We start from the raw sequence: 15,245 nt of genomic DNA on the forward strand, positions 1-15,245 counted from the left end.
CCACCGGCTTGACCAGACCTCCTGGTGCCCATCTTCCAGACCACCTGAGAGCTGACTGATAACCATCTTGCATCCTGGACCAATCCTAAGGCTAAGAATGCAGGACTAATACACAAGAATGTACTTTTTACTCTAAAAACTTAAGTTTTCTTTCTTCTTTGGAACATTTCTGATTTTTTACCTAGCTGTGGTCCACGTTTGCAAACTTTAAGGCCCTTTAATAAATTTCTCATTTATGTCTTGAAAAGCCTCCAACTCTTGACAACTTCATTCTCCATTTAGGCTTGATTTATTTAATTTCTTTACCTTTTAATGTAAAGTGATTATTGGCTTAAGATTTAAAAACATCTATGGTGTAATATGTGACATATGAGAAATACATATTTGGTCTTGAACCCTGTTCCTGGCACAGAGCTCCTGAAGTTTTATGTGATAAGAGCAATAATGGAGTCTTGTGTTAAAGAACCCTGTAGGATGGGGGCTAGTTGCCAATGGAGCCAACCATGTCATTAGAGGGTTGGAACTTCCAGTCCTACCCCCAGACCTCTGGGGAGCTGAGAGGGACTGGAGGTTGAGTTATGTTAATGAAGTGCTTTTGGACCCATGTAAAGGTTGCCAGGAGAACTAACTTTATGATTAAAGAGTTGGAAATTTCCGTCCCCCTGCCCCAACCTCCAGGGAGGCAAGAGGGGCTGGAGGCTGAGTTCAAGCACCAATGATTTATTTAATTAATCATGCCTATGTAATGAAGCCTTTATAAAAACCCAAAGGAAGGGTTTGGAGAGCTTCTGGGTTGGTGAACACATGGATCTGGAGCACCTGTAGAGGGCAGGAACCTCTGTTCCCTTTCCTCATACTTTGTCTTTCATCTCTTCCATCTAGCTGTTCCTGGGTTATATTCTTTTATGATAAACTGGTAATCTAGTAAGTAAAATTTTTGAGTTCTGTGAGTCACCCTAGCAAATTAATGGAACCCTAGGAGGGACTTATGGAAACCTCTGATTATAGCCAATAAGTCAGAAGCACAGGTAACAACCTGCACTTTCAACTGGCATCTCAAATGGGGTGGGAGTAGGGATGGGCCTTCTAGAACTGAACCATCTACCTGTGGAATCTGATGTTGCTGCCTGGTTGGCTGTCCAGGCAGATAGTGTCAGAATTGAGTTGAATTCTCAGACACTCAGCTGGTGTCTAACAATTGCTTGTTAGAGGTGTTAAAGAAAGAAAAAAGGAAACAACAGGCCAAAATGGAGTCACCATTGCTAAGCTATATCAACAAAGCAAAATTTAATAACTAATTTAATTGCAGTTTCAGCTTCTCCCTGGAGTGGAATTTTAAACCAATCATTCTGGAATTACCTGGTCAGCACCAGTGAGGTAATCTACACAATAAGAACCTCTGCCTTCCCCTAAGGGAAAGTGACCTTGCCTAAAATAATGCACTCTTAACTTTCTTGTCCCACCCTTTTTCTGCCTATAAAAACCTTCCAATTCACACAACTCCTGGGAGCATCCTTCTAGTTGTTAAATGGGATGCTGGCCAATTCATGAGATTTATGAATGGCTTATTAAAGCTAATTAGGTCTTCAAATTTACTAGGTTGTATTTTGTTCTTTAGATTGTGTGTGTGTGTGTTTAATTGACTTGAGAGAGAGAAAGAAACATCAATTTATTGTTCCACTTATTTATGCATTCATTTGTTGATTCTTGTATGTGCCCTGACTGGGGATTGAACCCCAACCTTGGTGTATGGTGATGACACTCTAACCACCTGAGCTACTGGGCCAGGGCTGAATTTTGTTCTTTAATAGAGGTGTAGGGGAACACACACACACACATTGAAATTAGGTCCAGGAACCCAAAGACACATGGATGAGAGACACACACAGTGAAAAGGCTATCTGTAAGAGTCTTGGATGAAACAAGGGCTCCCAAAACTCCTAAAGCTTTACTATTTGGACTTTAACCAAAAGCACATCCACTAAAGGAATTTCATTTCAGGAGCAAAGCCAGGTCAGCAAATAGAGAAAAGAGGAGATGGAGGAAAGCTAGACAAGGAAGATGAAAAGAGGACAGGTCTCCTCAGCCACCTCGAACTTCCCAGTGCTGCCAATGCCAGGACCCCACCCTCAGCCTCTGACCCCTTTGCGATAAGCAGGAGCCCTAGAGTCTGACCTGATACTGATCTGACCAGAGAATTCACCCATGGGGGAGGTGGGATGGCAGCTGCCCAGGAGCACCAGTTGATAAAACAGCTAGAATCTCAAGCCTCCTGACTGCCCATCCTACCTCTTGTTCCTGCCACTACTGCTGCCCCCTTCAGTTCTGCCATTGAAGCATTGTAGAGCTCCCCAAAGTTCTCACCTCCCAGAAAGCAGGGTGGACCAGGAAATCCTTGTCCCTTACCTGGGCCTAACAAGTCTAACTCTCAGGTCTGCCTCCCTCCCCTGTTAAAGCCATCACCATATACCATTCTGTGCCCACTACCACCACCACCACTACCACAGAAGGACCCTCTGATAACCCTGACCACCTCCTCTGCCCCATCCAGGGTCCTCATTGGGTGTAGGGGTGCAGCTAGCCTGCCAGGCAGAGGGTACCGTGTGGCTGTACTGCCTGAGCCAGAACAGCTACTCCTACAAAGTTTCCTCATGGACCTACCCAGAGACCCACCTTCAAGTCACCAGCTAGGAGGGGGCAGGTCAACCTAAGCAGCATCCAGGGGAGACAGAAGAGAGGGAGAGTTCTTAGGACCTATATCTCCTTTAGCCTCTATGGAAAAGCCAAGGACTGGAATGCCACTGCAATGTGATAGGGGTGCAAGCGGGGAGGAGGGGGATTTTGTGCTGAATACCTTGTGTCATGATGCCTGGAATTTGATAAATGTTTAGAGAATGAATAATTGAACCAGCACTGGCCTTCAGCCTGTTATCAAACTTCAGTGTTTCTGTAAGACCCTTGCCCAGTTTTCCTCACAGAGGTGTCCAAGGAACCAAGGAAAGAATTCTAAAAGTCCCTTTCATCTGACTGGTATTTTAGAATGCAGAATGACCTGGAGAGTAGAAAGACTAGAGGCAAGATCAGTCAGGAGGCTCTTGCAAATGCCTTCCCGAGAGATAAGAGCTAACTCAAGGTGATAAGGAGTGGAAAGGAAAGCATAAAGCATAAAACAAAAAGTTATTTTCCTCAGAGAACCAGCCTTTGAAGTAAGATTACCAGATAAAATACTTATACTAAAAAATTATTTGTTTATCTAAAATTAAAATTTACCTATTGTCCCAGGGTTTTTGTTCTGTTTCCTAAATCTGGCAACCCTACACCCAAGAGGTACCTAAAAGAAAAGACTGTGGCCTAATGCAGGGGCTTTGTGTCTAGATACTGGGCCATTAACTCCCCTCCCCAGCTGGGGCCAGCCCTTGTTCCCTCTCAGGCCTAAGGGACTTGGGCCTTTTCCCTTTCCTTTCCACAGTGTCACCACCACTCTCTCTACCTCCTGGGCTCCCCCTTCTGAAGGCCTGACTATGAAGCAGGCTGCAGTTGCCCTAGATACTCACTTCCTTACTGCTTACTCGCAAAATAAATCCCCAGCCACTCATGAGAGTTTTACCTCTAATCACTGGAGAGAACGACACAGGGAAATGGGAGACAAATACAATAAACAGAAAGTGTACAAGGCTTTAAAAGTTATCACAGTTGGGGGTCTCAGGTTCACAGCTGCTGATTAGCTTGCTCCCACAGTGATTTAAACATCTTCTCCTCCTTTATTCCTAAGAATGAAGCTCAAGGCTGAACAGACTAGCGCCCACTTATCTCTATGGACCCCTTTGCTCTCTAGGAGCATTTTTAAGCATTGAGAATTGTGAGCCACTGGAACACGTTACAACTTAAGGGACAGAAGGCTGTGTCTCTTGTTGAGAAGTCAACAAGGGATGTAAACTTTTTGGAAAGCCAAAAAATTAAACAATACTAAGGAAAGTTTTGGAAGGAAGGAAAATAAAAATATGAAAACACGTGCAAGTTTTTAAAAAAATTATTTATTTATTTATTGAATTTAGAGAGAGACATCTATTTGTTGTTCCACTTATTTATGCATTCATTGGTTGATTCTTTTTTTTTTTTTAAGATATCTTTATTGATTTCAGAGAGAGAAAGGGAAAGGAAGAGAGAGAGGTAGAAACATCAACGATGAGAAAGTCATTGATCGGCTGCAGCCCGCAACCCGGGCATGTGCCCTGACTGGGAATGGAACTCCGATCTCCTGGGTCCTAGGTCATTGCTTAACCGCTGAGCCACACCGGCTGGGCCATTGGTTGATTCTTATATGTGCCCTCACGGAGGATCAATTGATCCCACAACCTTGGTGTATCAGGAGGATGCTCTAAGTAAACAAGCTACCCAGCCAGGGCTAAATTTTTTTTACTGTGGCAAAGTACACATAACACAAAATTTAGCACTTTAACCATTTTTTAAAATTAATTTTAGAGAGGGAGGAAGTGGGGGAGAGAGAAACATGAATGTGAAAGAGATACATGGATTGGATGCCTTCTGTATGTGCCCGGACTCCTCAATGTATCAATGCCCCACCCTCCCAAATCAATGAACTGTCCTAGGGTGAGGATTTAAAAAAAAAAAACCACTCATAAATTTAGGAATATAAAGCTATACTATAAACGTAATCTGGTTTTCTCATAAGTTAGCATAGGAAGGCTATGGATAACTAGGGATAAATTTCTTTTTCAATAAAAATAAAAATAATGAAAAGGAATTATATAAGTAAGTAAATAAATAATAGTTTACTTTTCACCTTTGGAGAAAACAAAAAGTACCCGCCCCTTAAATGATTCCTTCCCCTAGCACCTGAAGTCTGAAGATTTTAAAAATCGTCTTTCAGGTGCATAAAGAACTACAACTACAAAGAGCGTTGAGGCCCAGCGTTTTCCCCAGCCCTGCCCGCTCCGGAGACTCCATTTCCCAGAAATCCCAGGGGTTGAATGGCAGCCGGCATTTTCCGGACACACCCCTGAGGCGCACCGCGGCGGGGCTTCAGTTCCCGGCGGCCCTCGCGGCAGGTTCCGGGGGTGAGGGTAATTCGTGATGGCGGGGGCTGGTTCCGCCGCTGTGTCTGGGGCAGGGACCCCGGTGGCGGGGCCCGCAGGCCGCGACCTCTTTGCCGAGGGGCTCCTAGAGTTTCTGCGACCAGCTGTGCAGCAGCTCGACTCTCACGTCCACGCCGTGAGGTGCCCGAGAAGGGAGGTTGGGCGGGGCCTCTCGATTTGGCTTTGTAGGGGCGAGGCCACAAAAGGGCGGAGCCAAGATGGGTCTCTGCCAGAATTCTGACAGGACTTAGAATAAATTTGGGAAACGAGGCAGGCAAAACGGCCTCGGAGTGGGGGATGGGGGCGTGAGGCTGGCTTCTCTCAGCACTTGGGAAACACGTAGGGGAACAGGTTTCTTGCGTTCCATTGATTGACCCTATAGGGCTTGTACTTCTTTGCAGAGAGAGCCAGGTAGAGCTTCGGGAACAAATTGACAACCTAGCTACTGGTGAGTAAGCATCCCTTGTGTATCAGGAATCCTCCAGCTTACTTTTAGAACCTTATGTTTTGCCGTCCTCTGAGCTGGGTTTCTGTTACTTCCTTGCATCAGGGAATACTGCCAACAGGTTCCTTTAAGTTTCTAGTGACTCCGGCCCATGTGGGTGCAAGAGTGTTTTCTATCCCAATTACTAGCTTACTTTGCCTAAGAACAAGAAACGAGCCAATAGGTATTAGTTGCACCTTCCTTCCACCCACAGAACTGTGCCGTATAAATGAGGATCAGAAAGTGGCCCTAGATCTCGACCCCTATGTAAAGAAGCTGCTTAATGCCCGGCGACGAGTTGTCTTGGTCAACAACATTCTGCAGAATGCCCAGGTAAAAGAATTTTCTACCAAGTGATTCTTTGCTCTGCTTTCTAAGTTCTCAGGGTGTATCTCTAGTTTCCAAGGAACGTCCAACTTAGTCATAATTTTTCAAGTCTTTGGGGAAAGGGATTTGTCAGCTAGCGTCTGCCATGCTAGAACTGTTTATTCTCAATACCCAGTTGCTGTCATTTACATTCTTGTATACCTTAGAAGACCTACATTGAAATGGAGCAAGCCTAAGATATTTTACAGTGCCTGGGTGACAGTGAGCTCCAAATCTTGTCTTGTAGGAGCGGCTGAGGCGGCTAAACCACAGTGTTGCCAAGGAAACAGCCCGTAGGAGAGCAATGCTGGATTCTGGAGTTTACCCCCCTGGCTCCCCAAGCAAGTAACAGAAGATGGGCCTCAGAATAGTACAAGTACTATTTTCCAGCTGCCTCATTTCTTTCAGGACACCCTATAAACCTTGGGATATCAAGACAGTCCTATGGATTGTGTGTTTGAAGCACTTAAAAGTCTTACCCATTTATGGGGGGGGCCAAAGAAACCTATGTTGAGCAGGACTCAGGATCCCAAAGGATTTATTCCAGCTCTTGCTTCCTTCCAAGAATGAACTGAGACCTCCTACATTTTTTTTAAAGGTACATACTCAAGGCTCACTTCTACCTTCAAATCTAGTTAACCAGGGAGGGGCTTCCTATTATATAGCTGGTTGTTGGGGCCTGGGCAGCATGTCCTCTACCTTTGACTTCTCATTTTCCTGTTTATACTGAAGTTTTGGAGAGGGCAAGCAAAGTCACCTATCTACCCTCTTGTAGATTTCACTGGCTTGAATACAGCAGTCTTGCTAGAACCATTTAATTCAATAAATGCTTAAACAGTATTCTAGTTTACTCTGGTACATGGAAAGGTCCCAAGAATCTTTGCTGTACTTAAATTCAAATACAGCTTCAAATTGTGATCTAAGTGTTCACAATGAAAAGACTCAAGTAGCATTTTCAATGAAGAGTATAGAAAGCAAAAGGAAGCAAAAAAGGTGGCCAGATACCATGGAAAAACAAGACCAAGAGCCCTACTCGGAAGTACTTTATTCATTTTTCTTAGAAAAAAATATTTCCAGGCATGAACAGTTGACATTTCAACAACAAAGTACTGGTTAAAAGAGGTTTCCAGGAGCTGGGGATTCTACAGCATTATGAAGAAACGTTGGTATCCTGCTTCACTATAGACGGGAGACTTCTGGCTACTAAGTCAATGTAAGAACTCAGTGGAATGACCCTTCCTTCCGTAGAGTTTATTTTTATTTTCTTTCAGGTCTTCCCATCCCTCAAAAATGCCACTGTATAAAGCCCAGCAGCAGTTAGCTTAGACTCCAATCTTCCCCTTGGGTAAGAAAGGGTGAGAAGGGAAGATCACTCCTGAGTCTCCATACTTTCCTCCTCTTCGCCTTGAGGTGGTTCTTCTGTATTCTCCTCCTCTTCCTCTCCTTCCTTCTTCTCTGGTGGCTTCTCATAAGCCTTTTCTGAAGGTGTCACTATCACTCCATCCCACGTAGATATTTCAGAAGCGAGATCTAGAAAAGAAAAGATGATTTTAGACAAGTAGCCCAGCATACAAGTCATGATCTACACAGTGGAAATATTAAAACATCTGAGTAGTGTAGAGCTTCTTTGTAGACCACAGAATACCCTAAAGAACCTCTGACACTCACAGCTGGCATCACCCTCCTGGCCAAGGATCTTCCTAAAGCCACCGTGCGAGAGGATTCGAACCAGAGTCTGAGCTGTGTAGCAGACCATGTCCTGAAGGGGAGAGCAAAGTGAGGATAAATAAGGAGAATTGAATGTTGTTTGACTAACATTCTCATGAAAACAGAGATGAAGATAACTTTTTAATTTCAAGCCCAAAGTATGTGAGAACCCCCATATCCTTGACCCCTAAAGACTACATTCCCTTTGCCTTCTGACCCAGGAGCATTCAAGAGTGCCGCACAACAAACCATTTCAGAGCTGTCCCGATACCTGCTGTTCCAGAGTCATGACTGTGTGTACTCTGAAGTTGCCACTCTCACAGGGGTCTGTGATACCCATTGACCCTGGCAGGAACAGTCCTGCAGCCAGAATCTGCAAGCAACGCCTGAAACACAGGAGGGAGGTATTAAAAGAACATACAAGACAGTTTACATCCAGTCCCAAACCCAGAGAAGCATGCTATACCTGTATGCCACATTTAGTGCCAAAGGCTGTCTGGTGGGGTTGTTCATCACAGCATAGTGCCCCTGGAAAAGAATAAGTCTGGAAGGTGTGCCATAAAAATAGCAATCTTTTCCAAAAAAATAAAAAAAGCCATCATGAGGAAAACTGGTTAAGGCCTAGCCAAAATGTTTACTTTCAGAAGCAATTCTGAAGTGACTGCTCATCTACGCTCTCTCCATGATCACGTTAATGAAATGACAGCAGTAACAACAGAAAAAGGGGCAGTAATAACTACTCACTTAATACTCTAAAAACCCAATGAAGTCATAAACACTGAATCTTTACTGGATTACTTGTCCACCAATGAGATTTTTTTAAGCTTCACCATATTGCAGATTCTGGTTGATGTCAGGGTAACTATGGTTAGATAGGGATGATCAGGAACTCAACTGCCCTTTTTTACTTACAAGTAGGTCAAGGATCCAAGGTGTGAGGGGCTCAAAGCCAGGAAAACGAATCCTCAGGTCCTTCAGAAGTCTGATGAGAACTTTAACTCTGGAGGTAGGTAAGAGGGACCCAGGGATTAAAAGTAGTATGATCATGTACTTCCACACCTGAGGTACACAGCTGAAGCTATTTCCAGAACTACAAATTCTCTTCTTTCAATTTAAATTTGCTTACTAAGGTAAAATTCAAAATCTAGACAGAAGGTTAGAGCCAAAAAAAGTTCTGTTAGAGGAAGTACAGGGGTATCCTGTGCTGTAGTTCTAAGGCTTAGGTTATCTTAGCTCAAATAGTGAGGGGGAAACTCACGTGGACTGAGAAGCATTTTCTTCAAACCAGCGGGCATGTCGGATGGCTGCCAAGGCACTCTGCAACACCTTTATATCCACTAGAAGCATGACAGGCCAAGATGAAACATTCCTATTAAGCAAGCAATTCAATCCCACTGCCACAGTTCAGTAACTTGGAAGGACAGGATAATGTAATTCCTAAACTATATAACGTTCACCCTGGCCGGGTGGCTCGGTTGATTGGAGCATCGTCCTATGCACTAAAAGGTTGCAGGTTCAGTTCCCCATCGGGGTATGTCCCGGAGGCAACCAATCAATGTTTTTCTCTCCCTTCCTTCCTCTCTCTCCAAAAAGTAAAAAAAACACACAAATCCTCGGGTGAGGATTAAAAAAAAAATAAAATTAAAAGCCTGGCCGGTGTTGCTCAGTGGTCAAGCATTGACCAATAATCCAGATTACAGTTTGATTCCCAGTCAGGCACAGGCCTGGGTTGTAGGGAGCCTGCAAGAGGCAGCTGATCAATGACTCGCTCATCACTGATGTTTCTCTCTCCCTCTCCCTTCCTCCCTCTGAAATCAATAGACATAAAAAAAGTAGTTCAGTCCTTTAAAAAATAATAGTAAACAAACCACTCCATGTTCCTCAGATCAGTAAATCACTTGTCCAAAACTCACTACTCCTAAACCAAATCTAGAAGTATACAAGATCCACGATTTTCTCCAAAAGCCAAACCCAAACCCATGTCCATAAATATTTCCACAGTTCTTAGGTCCTCAAACTGCTTTTCTGACCATCCACTACCAAGCCTGGTAAACCTGTCTTCAGATTATAGATGGAGGTAGCCAAGTTTGGGAGTAAACTTAGGTTGCAGAAGGTTTTATGTGCAATAGCAACAAGCTAAACTCAACAGCAACTTTATACCATGTTTTGAATTTCCTCCAAATTTCCCAGCAATGGAAAAAAAGGACTAACAATGGAGTTCTGGATCCAGTTTTCGGAGATTGGGTGGCACTGTTGTAATGAGAATCTTCACTGTAGCATCAGAAGAACTAATCTCAAAGCCAGTTTCATTGGTCAGCATGGTCAGAACTGAAAGAAAAAATTCAAGAGCTCTAACTCTCATGTTTCCATTAGATGACCAAAGGTAAACCTAGGGTCAGGGAAGAGATAGGTTTTCAAAAGCAGCAAGAGCCCAGAATAAGGATTTAGAATACAGAGTTTTAAAAGTAAAGATCATGTCAACAATAATAAAGGGGAAAAAAGTAAAGGAGATTGAGATTTTGAATACTGGAGATCTCACCAAAACTACCCCCAACATAGCCTGGCCAGCGTGGCTCAGTAGTTAAGCATAGACCTATGATCCAAGAGATCACAGTTCAATGCCCGGGTTGTGGGCTTGATTCCTGGCAGGGAGCGTGCAGGAGGCAGCCAATCAATGACTCTCATATTGATGTTTCTCTCTCTCCCTTCCTCTCTGAAATCAGTAAAAATATATATATATTAAAAAAAACAAAAACTTTCCCAACATAAAACTGCATTCACTCTTCCTTCTAGACCGACACTTTGTTAACTGTGTACTTAGAATTACAGACCTAGCTCCTATGACCACTAAATACATGTTCAGCAACAAACCAACCTTCAGAAGGATCCTGCGCTCTTAGACTTTCCACGACTTTGTTCCCTAGAGCAGCAACAGCTTCCACTAGAATGAGAGAAGAGGAGATAATGAACATTATAATTATCTACTCTGCACTTTCTGCCCCATGTTCAAGGCTAGAGCAAGGGCAAGCAATAGAAAAAACTTTTACAAGGGGAAGCTAATGCCTGGACAGAGAAATTAGAAGACTCAGGGCACAGGACATCTCCTATATCCGCATGCTCTTTCTGCAGGAGGGTGACACTAATGCCACTTTGGGCTGGATAATTCTTTGGGAGTTGAGGGGTAGGGTCCATTCCTGGCCTCTACCCCCTTGATGCCAGTAGCCCAAAAATGTCTCTAGATAGTCAAATGTCCCCTGCGGACAAAATCACCCCCAGTTGAGAAATGCTGCCCTATAATAACTGGTCATATATTCTTTCAGGCACACACCCCAGAGTTTGTCCCTTATTACCCCCACACATTAAAATAACTTTCCACTTTTTTTTCCTTCCCTGACTACTTGAAGATCTGCTATGATCATGAACGACACAGTAACTATCCAGACCAGGAAGTGCATGACCAATAGACTACTTCAGCAGAAACAAATGGTCACTGACATCCTTAACCCTGGGAAGGCAGCAGTACCTAAGACAGAAATTTGGGAAAACTAAGACCTTTTATAAATAAATTTTCCCATTTGTCTTCCAAATAAGCCTTTCTCACAAGAAATCTGGGCTTTAAATATCCCTCTGCCTCAAATCCAACTGCTATGTTCTGTTCCGTTTCCATAGCCAGAAAGAGGTACACTCACACGTTGGCAGAATCTTTAGGATTACCACCAGGTCAGCCACGTTGTGTCCTGTAGTCATTGTTCCCTTTTTATATGATCCGACCTGTCGGACTTCTTCAATTTGCTGTTGGAAAAGAGATTGCAGAAAAAATAAAGGAAAAAAAAGTAAAAAGATTGCCTAGTTCCTCTCAGAGCTCAATTACAACACAGCTTCTTATTACCCGGACTTGGAAGTTGCAGAGGTCAAATCATATCCCAAAACCACAAGAAAAGCCTGATCATCGTGGCTAGCTGCTAACAACGATACAAGTCTTGTCCCCAAAATCAGCACCACAAAGGAATTCTACTGTACTTTCCCATTTAGGCTTGGCTTTGGATAATGGGTAATGGAAGAATTAAGAAACAGGAGCCAATGTCATTTCCACACTACTGAGGCTGCCCTTTTCTAGGACTAAATCATGGAAAACTCACCACTTCAAATGTCCCTGGAGCCACAATCAAATTGTCAATCACATTGTTTATTTTTGTCACCAGAGAAAGGATAGAGGCCTGAAAAACAGCAGGAAACAAAAACAACCTAAGGTGAAAAATTATAAGCAACTTCTCTATTTGAATATTTTTCCCTACAAGCTGAATCTGTACCGATATAGTGCTTTGAAAACTCTCTGACCTGTCTGGTTTTGAATATGCCAGAAGAAAACAACTTTTTGATCTCAAAGATAAATTCCCCAATAAAAATATGAACACATGTAATCTGGCACTCTTTCCTCCACCCACAATGAGAAATAAGGAGAACAATCAGAGTAGTCCCCACTTTGCCAGTTTTGCTTTCCATAGTTTCAGTTACCCAAAGTCAACTGCATTCAGAAAATATTCAATGGAAAATTCCAGAAATAAACAATTCATAAGTTTTAAATTATGCACCATCCCCCTCAGGACGTGAATCATCCCTTTGTCTAGTATATCCATGCTGCATATGCTACTCACCCAAAGCCCTCTTGGTTATCAGATCAACTGTTGAAGTGTCATAGTGCTTGTGTTCAAGTAACCTTTATAGTAAGCAGCCTAAGGTTATACGTCACAGTACCTACAATTCACCTCACTTCATTCATCATGTAGGCATTGTATCATCTCACACTATCACAAGAAAAAAAGTAAAGCCTGGCAAGGATGGCTCAGTGGTTGAGTGGTGACCTATGAACCAGAAGGTTTGATTCCCGGTCAGGGCATAGGCCCGGGTTTCTAGCTCAATCCCCAGTGGAGGGGCGTGCAGGGGGTAGTCGGTCAATTACTTCTCTCTTATCACTAATGTTTCTCTCTTTCCCTCTCCCTTTCTCTCTCTGAAATCAATAATAAAAAATATATATATTTCAAAAAAGAGTAATTACAGTACAGTAAGATATTTTGAGACCACATTCACATAACTTTTATTACAGTATATTGTTATAATTGTTCTATTTTACAAGTTATAGTTATCACTGTTAAGCTCTTACTGTGTCTAATTTGTAAATTAAACTTTATCATAGATATGTATGTATAAAAAAAGAACACTATATGCAAGGTTCAGTACTGTCCACAGTATCAGGCATCCAGTGGGGGTCCTGAATGCCATATCCCCATGTATGTACAAGGCTGGGGTTGAGGGTCGGGGGGTACTAATATAAACCTGTGACATTTAGGCTTTAATAACGGTAACCTCACCAGTAGCTATTTACTTCTTTAGCTTTCTTAGAGAAATCACAGGAAAAAAGCCCAAAGAATATACCTGTTCAGCAGAATTAGGAGCAAGGTCCTGATTTCTCTTTAGCAATGCCTCACTGAAGGAAGTTTCATCAGGTGCTGGCTTCACCCGGGGGAAGGCCATTTCACACTAAACCAGAAATAAACTACTTATTATTTATCAAACATAATAATATATAGGGGAGGTTGTTTTTTCTGTTGTTACAAAAGAAAAAATTGAAAAGAGAAAATTTTGCAACACTTGTTTCTACTCCTTAAGATGTTCAAACAAGGCTGGAAGAAACAGCCATAATTTAAACTCTCACTACCTTTATATGAACAGATAAACCAGAGATACAATAACTATTAAGAACTAACATTATAATCATGTTACTGCCAACAGTAGCCAAGGAGTTAGCTTACTTACCCTGGTTATACTGTTTTTGTATGTAAAGCAACACACAGCTGACTCAAAACCCCAACTCTACTCACTAATCCCTTTTCCTACTGCAACCACTATTTTAACAGGGAGATAGATGCTGGGCTCCAGGAAACAAAGTGAAAAGTGATCAGGCCCCATTTCTATCTCAATGGGTGAACAAGGACCATAGTACTCACCAAATAGAAATCAAATGGGATATGTGGCACAAAGGGCCTGAACCTAAAACAAGAGAAACAGTCCAAGTTATTTAGCACAGAAACTTAATAACTTAGCATAATGGGGCCAAACTCATTTAGCAGGAGAGCATGTCGTTCTAAACCACAGCTGGATCTCAGGAAAGGAGATATACTGGTCCACTCCAAACTCTTAGATGATTGAAATGGCAACTAACCAGTGCAGAGATGCTAAGAACTGGCACTCACCCTCCTCCTGGGCCTCCTCTGGAACCAAAGCGCCCGCCACGACCTCGGCCTCTGTCACCCCTAGAAACGCATAGATTTTAAACTTGTTTTGAAATCATTAAAGAAATCTCTCCACCATACCGGCCATATCATTTCAAGTTTGTCTACCTCCATCACTCTGAACTTTCCTTTGGTAACCAAGAATCCCCACTCCCACTTACATTTCTCCCCATTCCAAAAGCCCAGCCTCACCTCATGACCTCCGGGTTCTGGATAATTCAATCACAACCCACACCAAATAATGACGGGGCTCAAACATTGAGCCCCTACAAGAAATACCCCATAATCCCTGGGCCATGCCAACTCTAACACTCCCGAAACTAAAGTGATTTCTTTTTTATTCATTAACGTAGTAAAACACTTATCGGGCACATCTGGTCAAGCACTTAGAAGAGGATGAATGAGGCACGTTCAAACCTTCTGAGGCTAGAAGTGGGACAAGAATGGTGCTCATCCTGGTACCCCCTCACCTAAACCCCTCAGAAAACAAGTTGTCGAACCCGTCATCTCACTCCTGGGCTCCACCGCCGTCCGAGGCCCAGGTTTCCCCACTTTCGAGGCCTCCGACCTCCCCCATTAGGCCAGACCTGGAGTTCTCAGGTTTCAGGGCAGCCCCCAGACACGTGGTCCTTTCAGGTACTCCGACTCCTTTCGGCCCACCTCCCCAAAGTTTTCGGGCAAATACCCCAAACCTTTCCAGAGCACCTCACTGTCCTCACCTCATGGCGCCCTAAATCCCGAACAATGGAAACCGCACCAACCGCCCCTCTCCTCTGAGAAGCCGACCCCTGGAGAAGTGGCTTGCCGGCGTATCCCAACAAACTCCGGTGCGATTGGCTCCCGCCTTACCCCTCCGCTTATGCCTATTGGCTCACCGTAGGAAACAGGCTTGTGAACCAATTAAAAATCCCTGCGGTGTCAGGAAGTAGCCAATAAGAACAGATTAGACAGTAATGACGATTTTTTTTTTTTTTTTTTGTAGACACTAGACGGCGCTGTGTAAAGAAATCAGGACAGACCACGTAGAAAACTTTCTATAGGAACGTTGAAAACTCTTTGTCACGGGTAGCAGAGTGGCGCAGCGGAAGCGTGCTGGGCCCATAACCCAGAGGTCGATGGATCGAAACCATCCTCTGCTATCAGAGTTGGTTTTTGTTTCTCTTCAGAATACAACAGAATTTTTGGTTTTCATTTTTTCAGTAAAAGTAAACGCCATTCTTCTACTTTTTCCACCCTCAAAAATGCAACCTTTAGAAGCTGTTTTTGCTATCAGCAAATGAAGTGGAGGAATAGGAAGGGACT

The 15,245-nt window shown here is 43.3% G+C and overlaps 2 protein-coding genes across 2 annotated transcripts; one reads left to right on the forward strand and one right to left on the reverse strand.

Moving 5' to 3' along the window:
• Nucleotides 1-5,045: 5,045 nt before the first annotated feature.
• Nucleotides 5,046-6,786, forward strand: SNAPIN (SNAP associated protein). The gene is made up of 4 exons (XM_081120492.1): nt 5,046-5,237; nt 5,498-5,544; nt 5,795-5,913; nt 6,194-6,786. Exons 1-4 carry the CDS (start codon nt 5,095-5,097, stop codon nt 6,293-6,295), a joined length of 411 nt encoding a protein of 136 aa, XP_080976618.1. The 5' UTR covers nt 5,046-5,094; the 3' UTR covers nt 6,296-6,786.
• A 188-nt stretch (nt 6,787-6,974) lies between these two features.
• Nucleotides 6,975-14,798, reverse strand: ILF2 (interleukin enhancer binding factor 2). Its single transcript, XM_081120491.1, has 14 exons — nt 14,663-14,798; nt 13,905-13,964; nt 13,659-13,701; nt 13,087-13,191; nt 11,793-11,870; nt 11,343-11,445; nt 10,529-10,594; nt 9,865-9,981; nt 8,912-8,990; nt 8,566-8,653; nt 8,120-8,181; nt 7,925-8,039; nt 7,615-7,705; nt 6,975-7,476 (listed from the first exon to the last, which is right to left on the reverse strand). Exons 1-14 carry the CDS (start codon nt 14,665-14,667, stop codon nt 7,316-7,318), a joined length of 1,173 nt encoding a protein of 390 aa, XP_080976617.1. The 5' UTR covers nt 14,668-14,798; the 3' UTR covers nt 6,975-7,315.
• Between the last annotated feature and the right edge of the window lie 447 nt (nt 14,799-15,245).

The sequence above is a fragment of the Miniopterus schreibersii genome (genome assembly GCF_964146895.1).
Source record: "Miniopterus schreibersii genome assembly, chromosome: 19".
In the NCBI taxonomy this organism is placed as follows: Eukaryota; Metazoa; Chordata; class Mammalia; order Chiroptera; family Miniopteridae; genus Miniopterus; species Miniopterus schreibersii.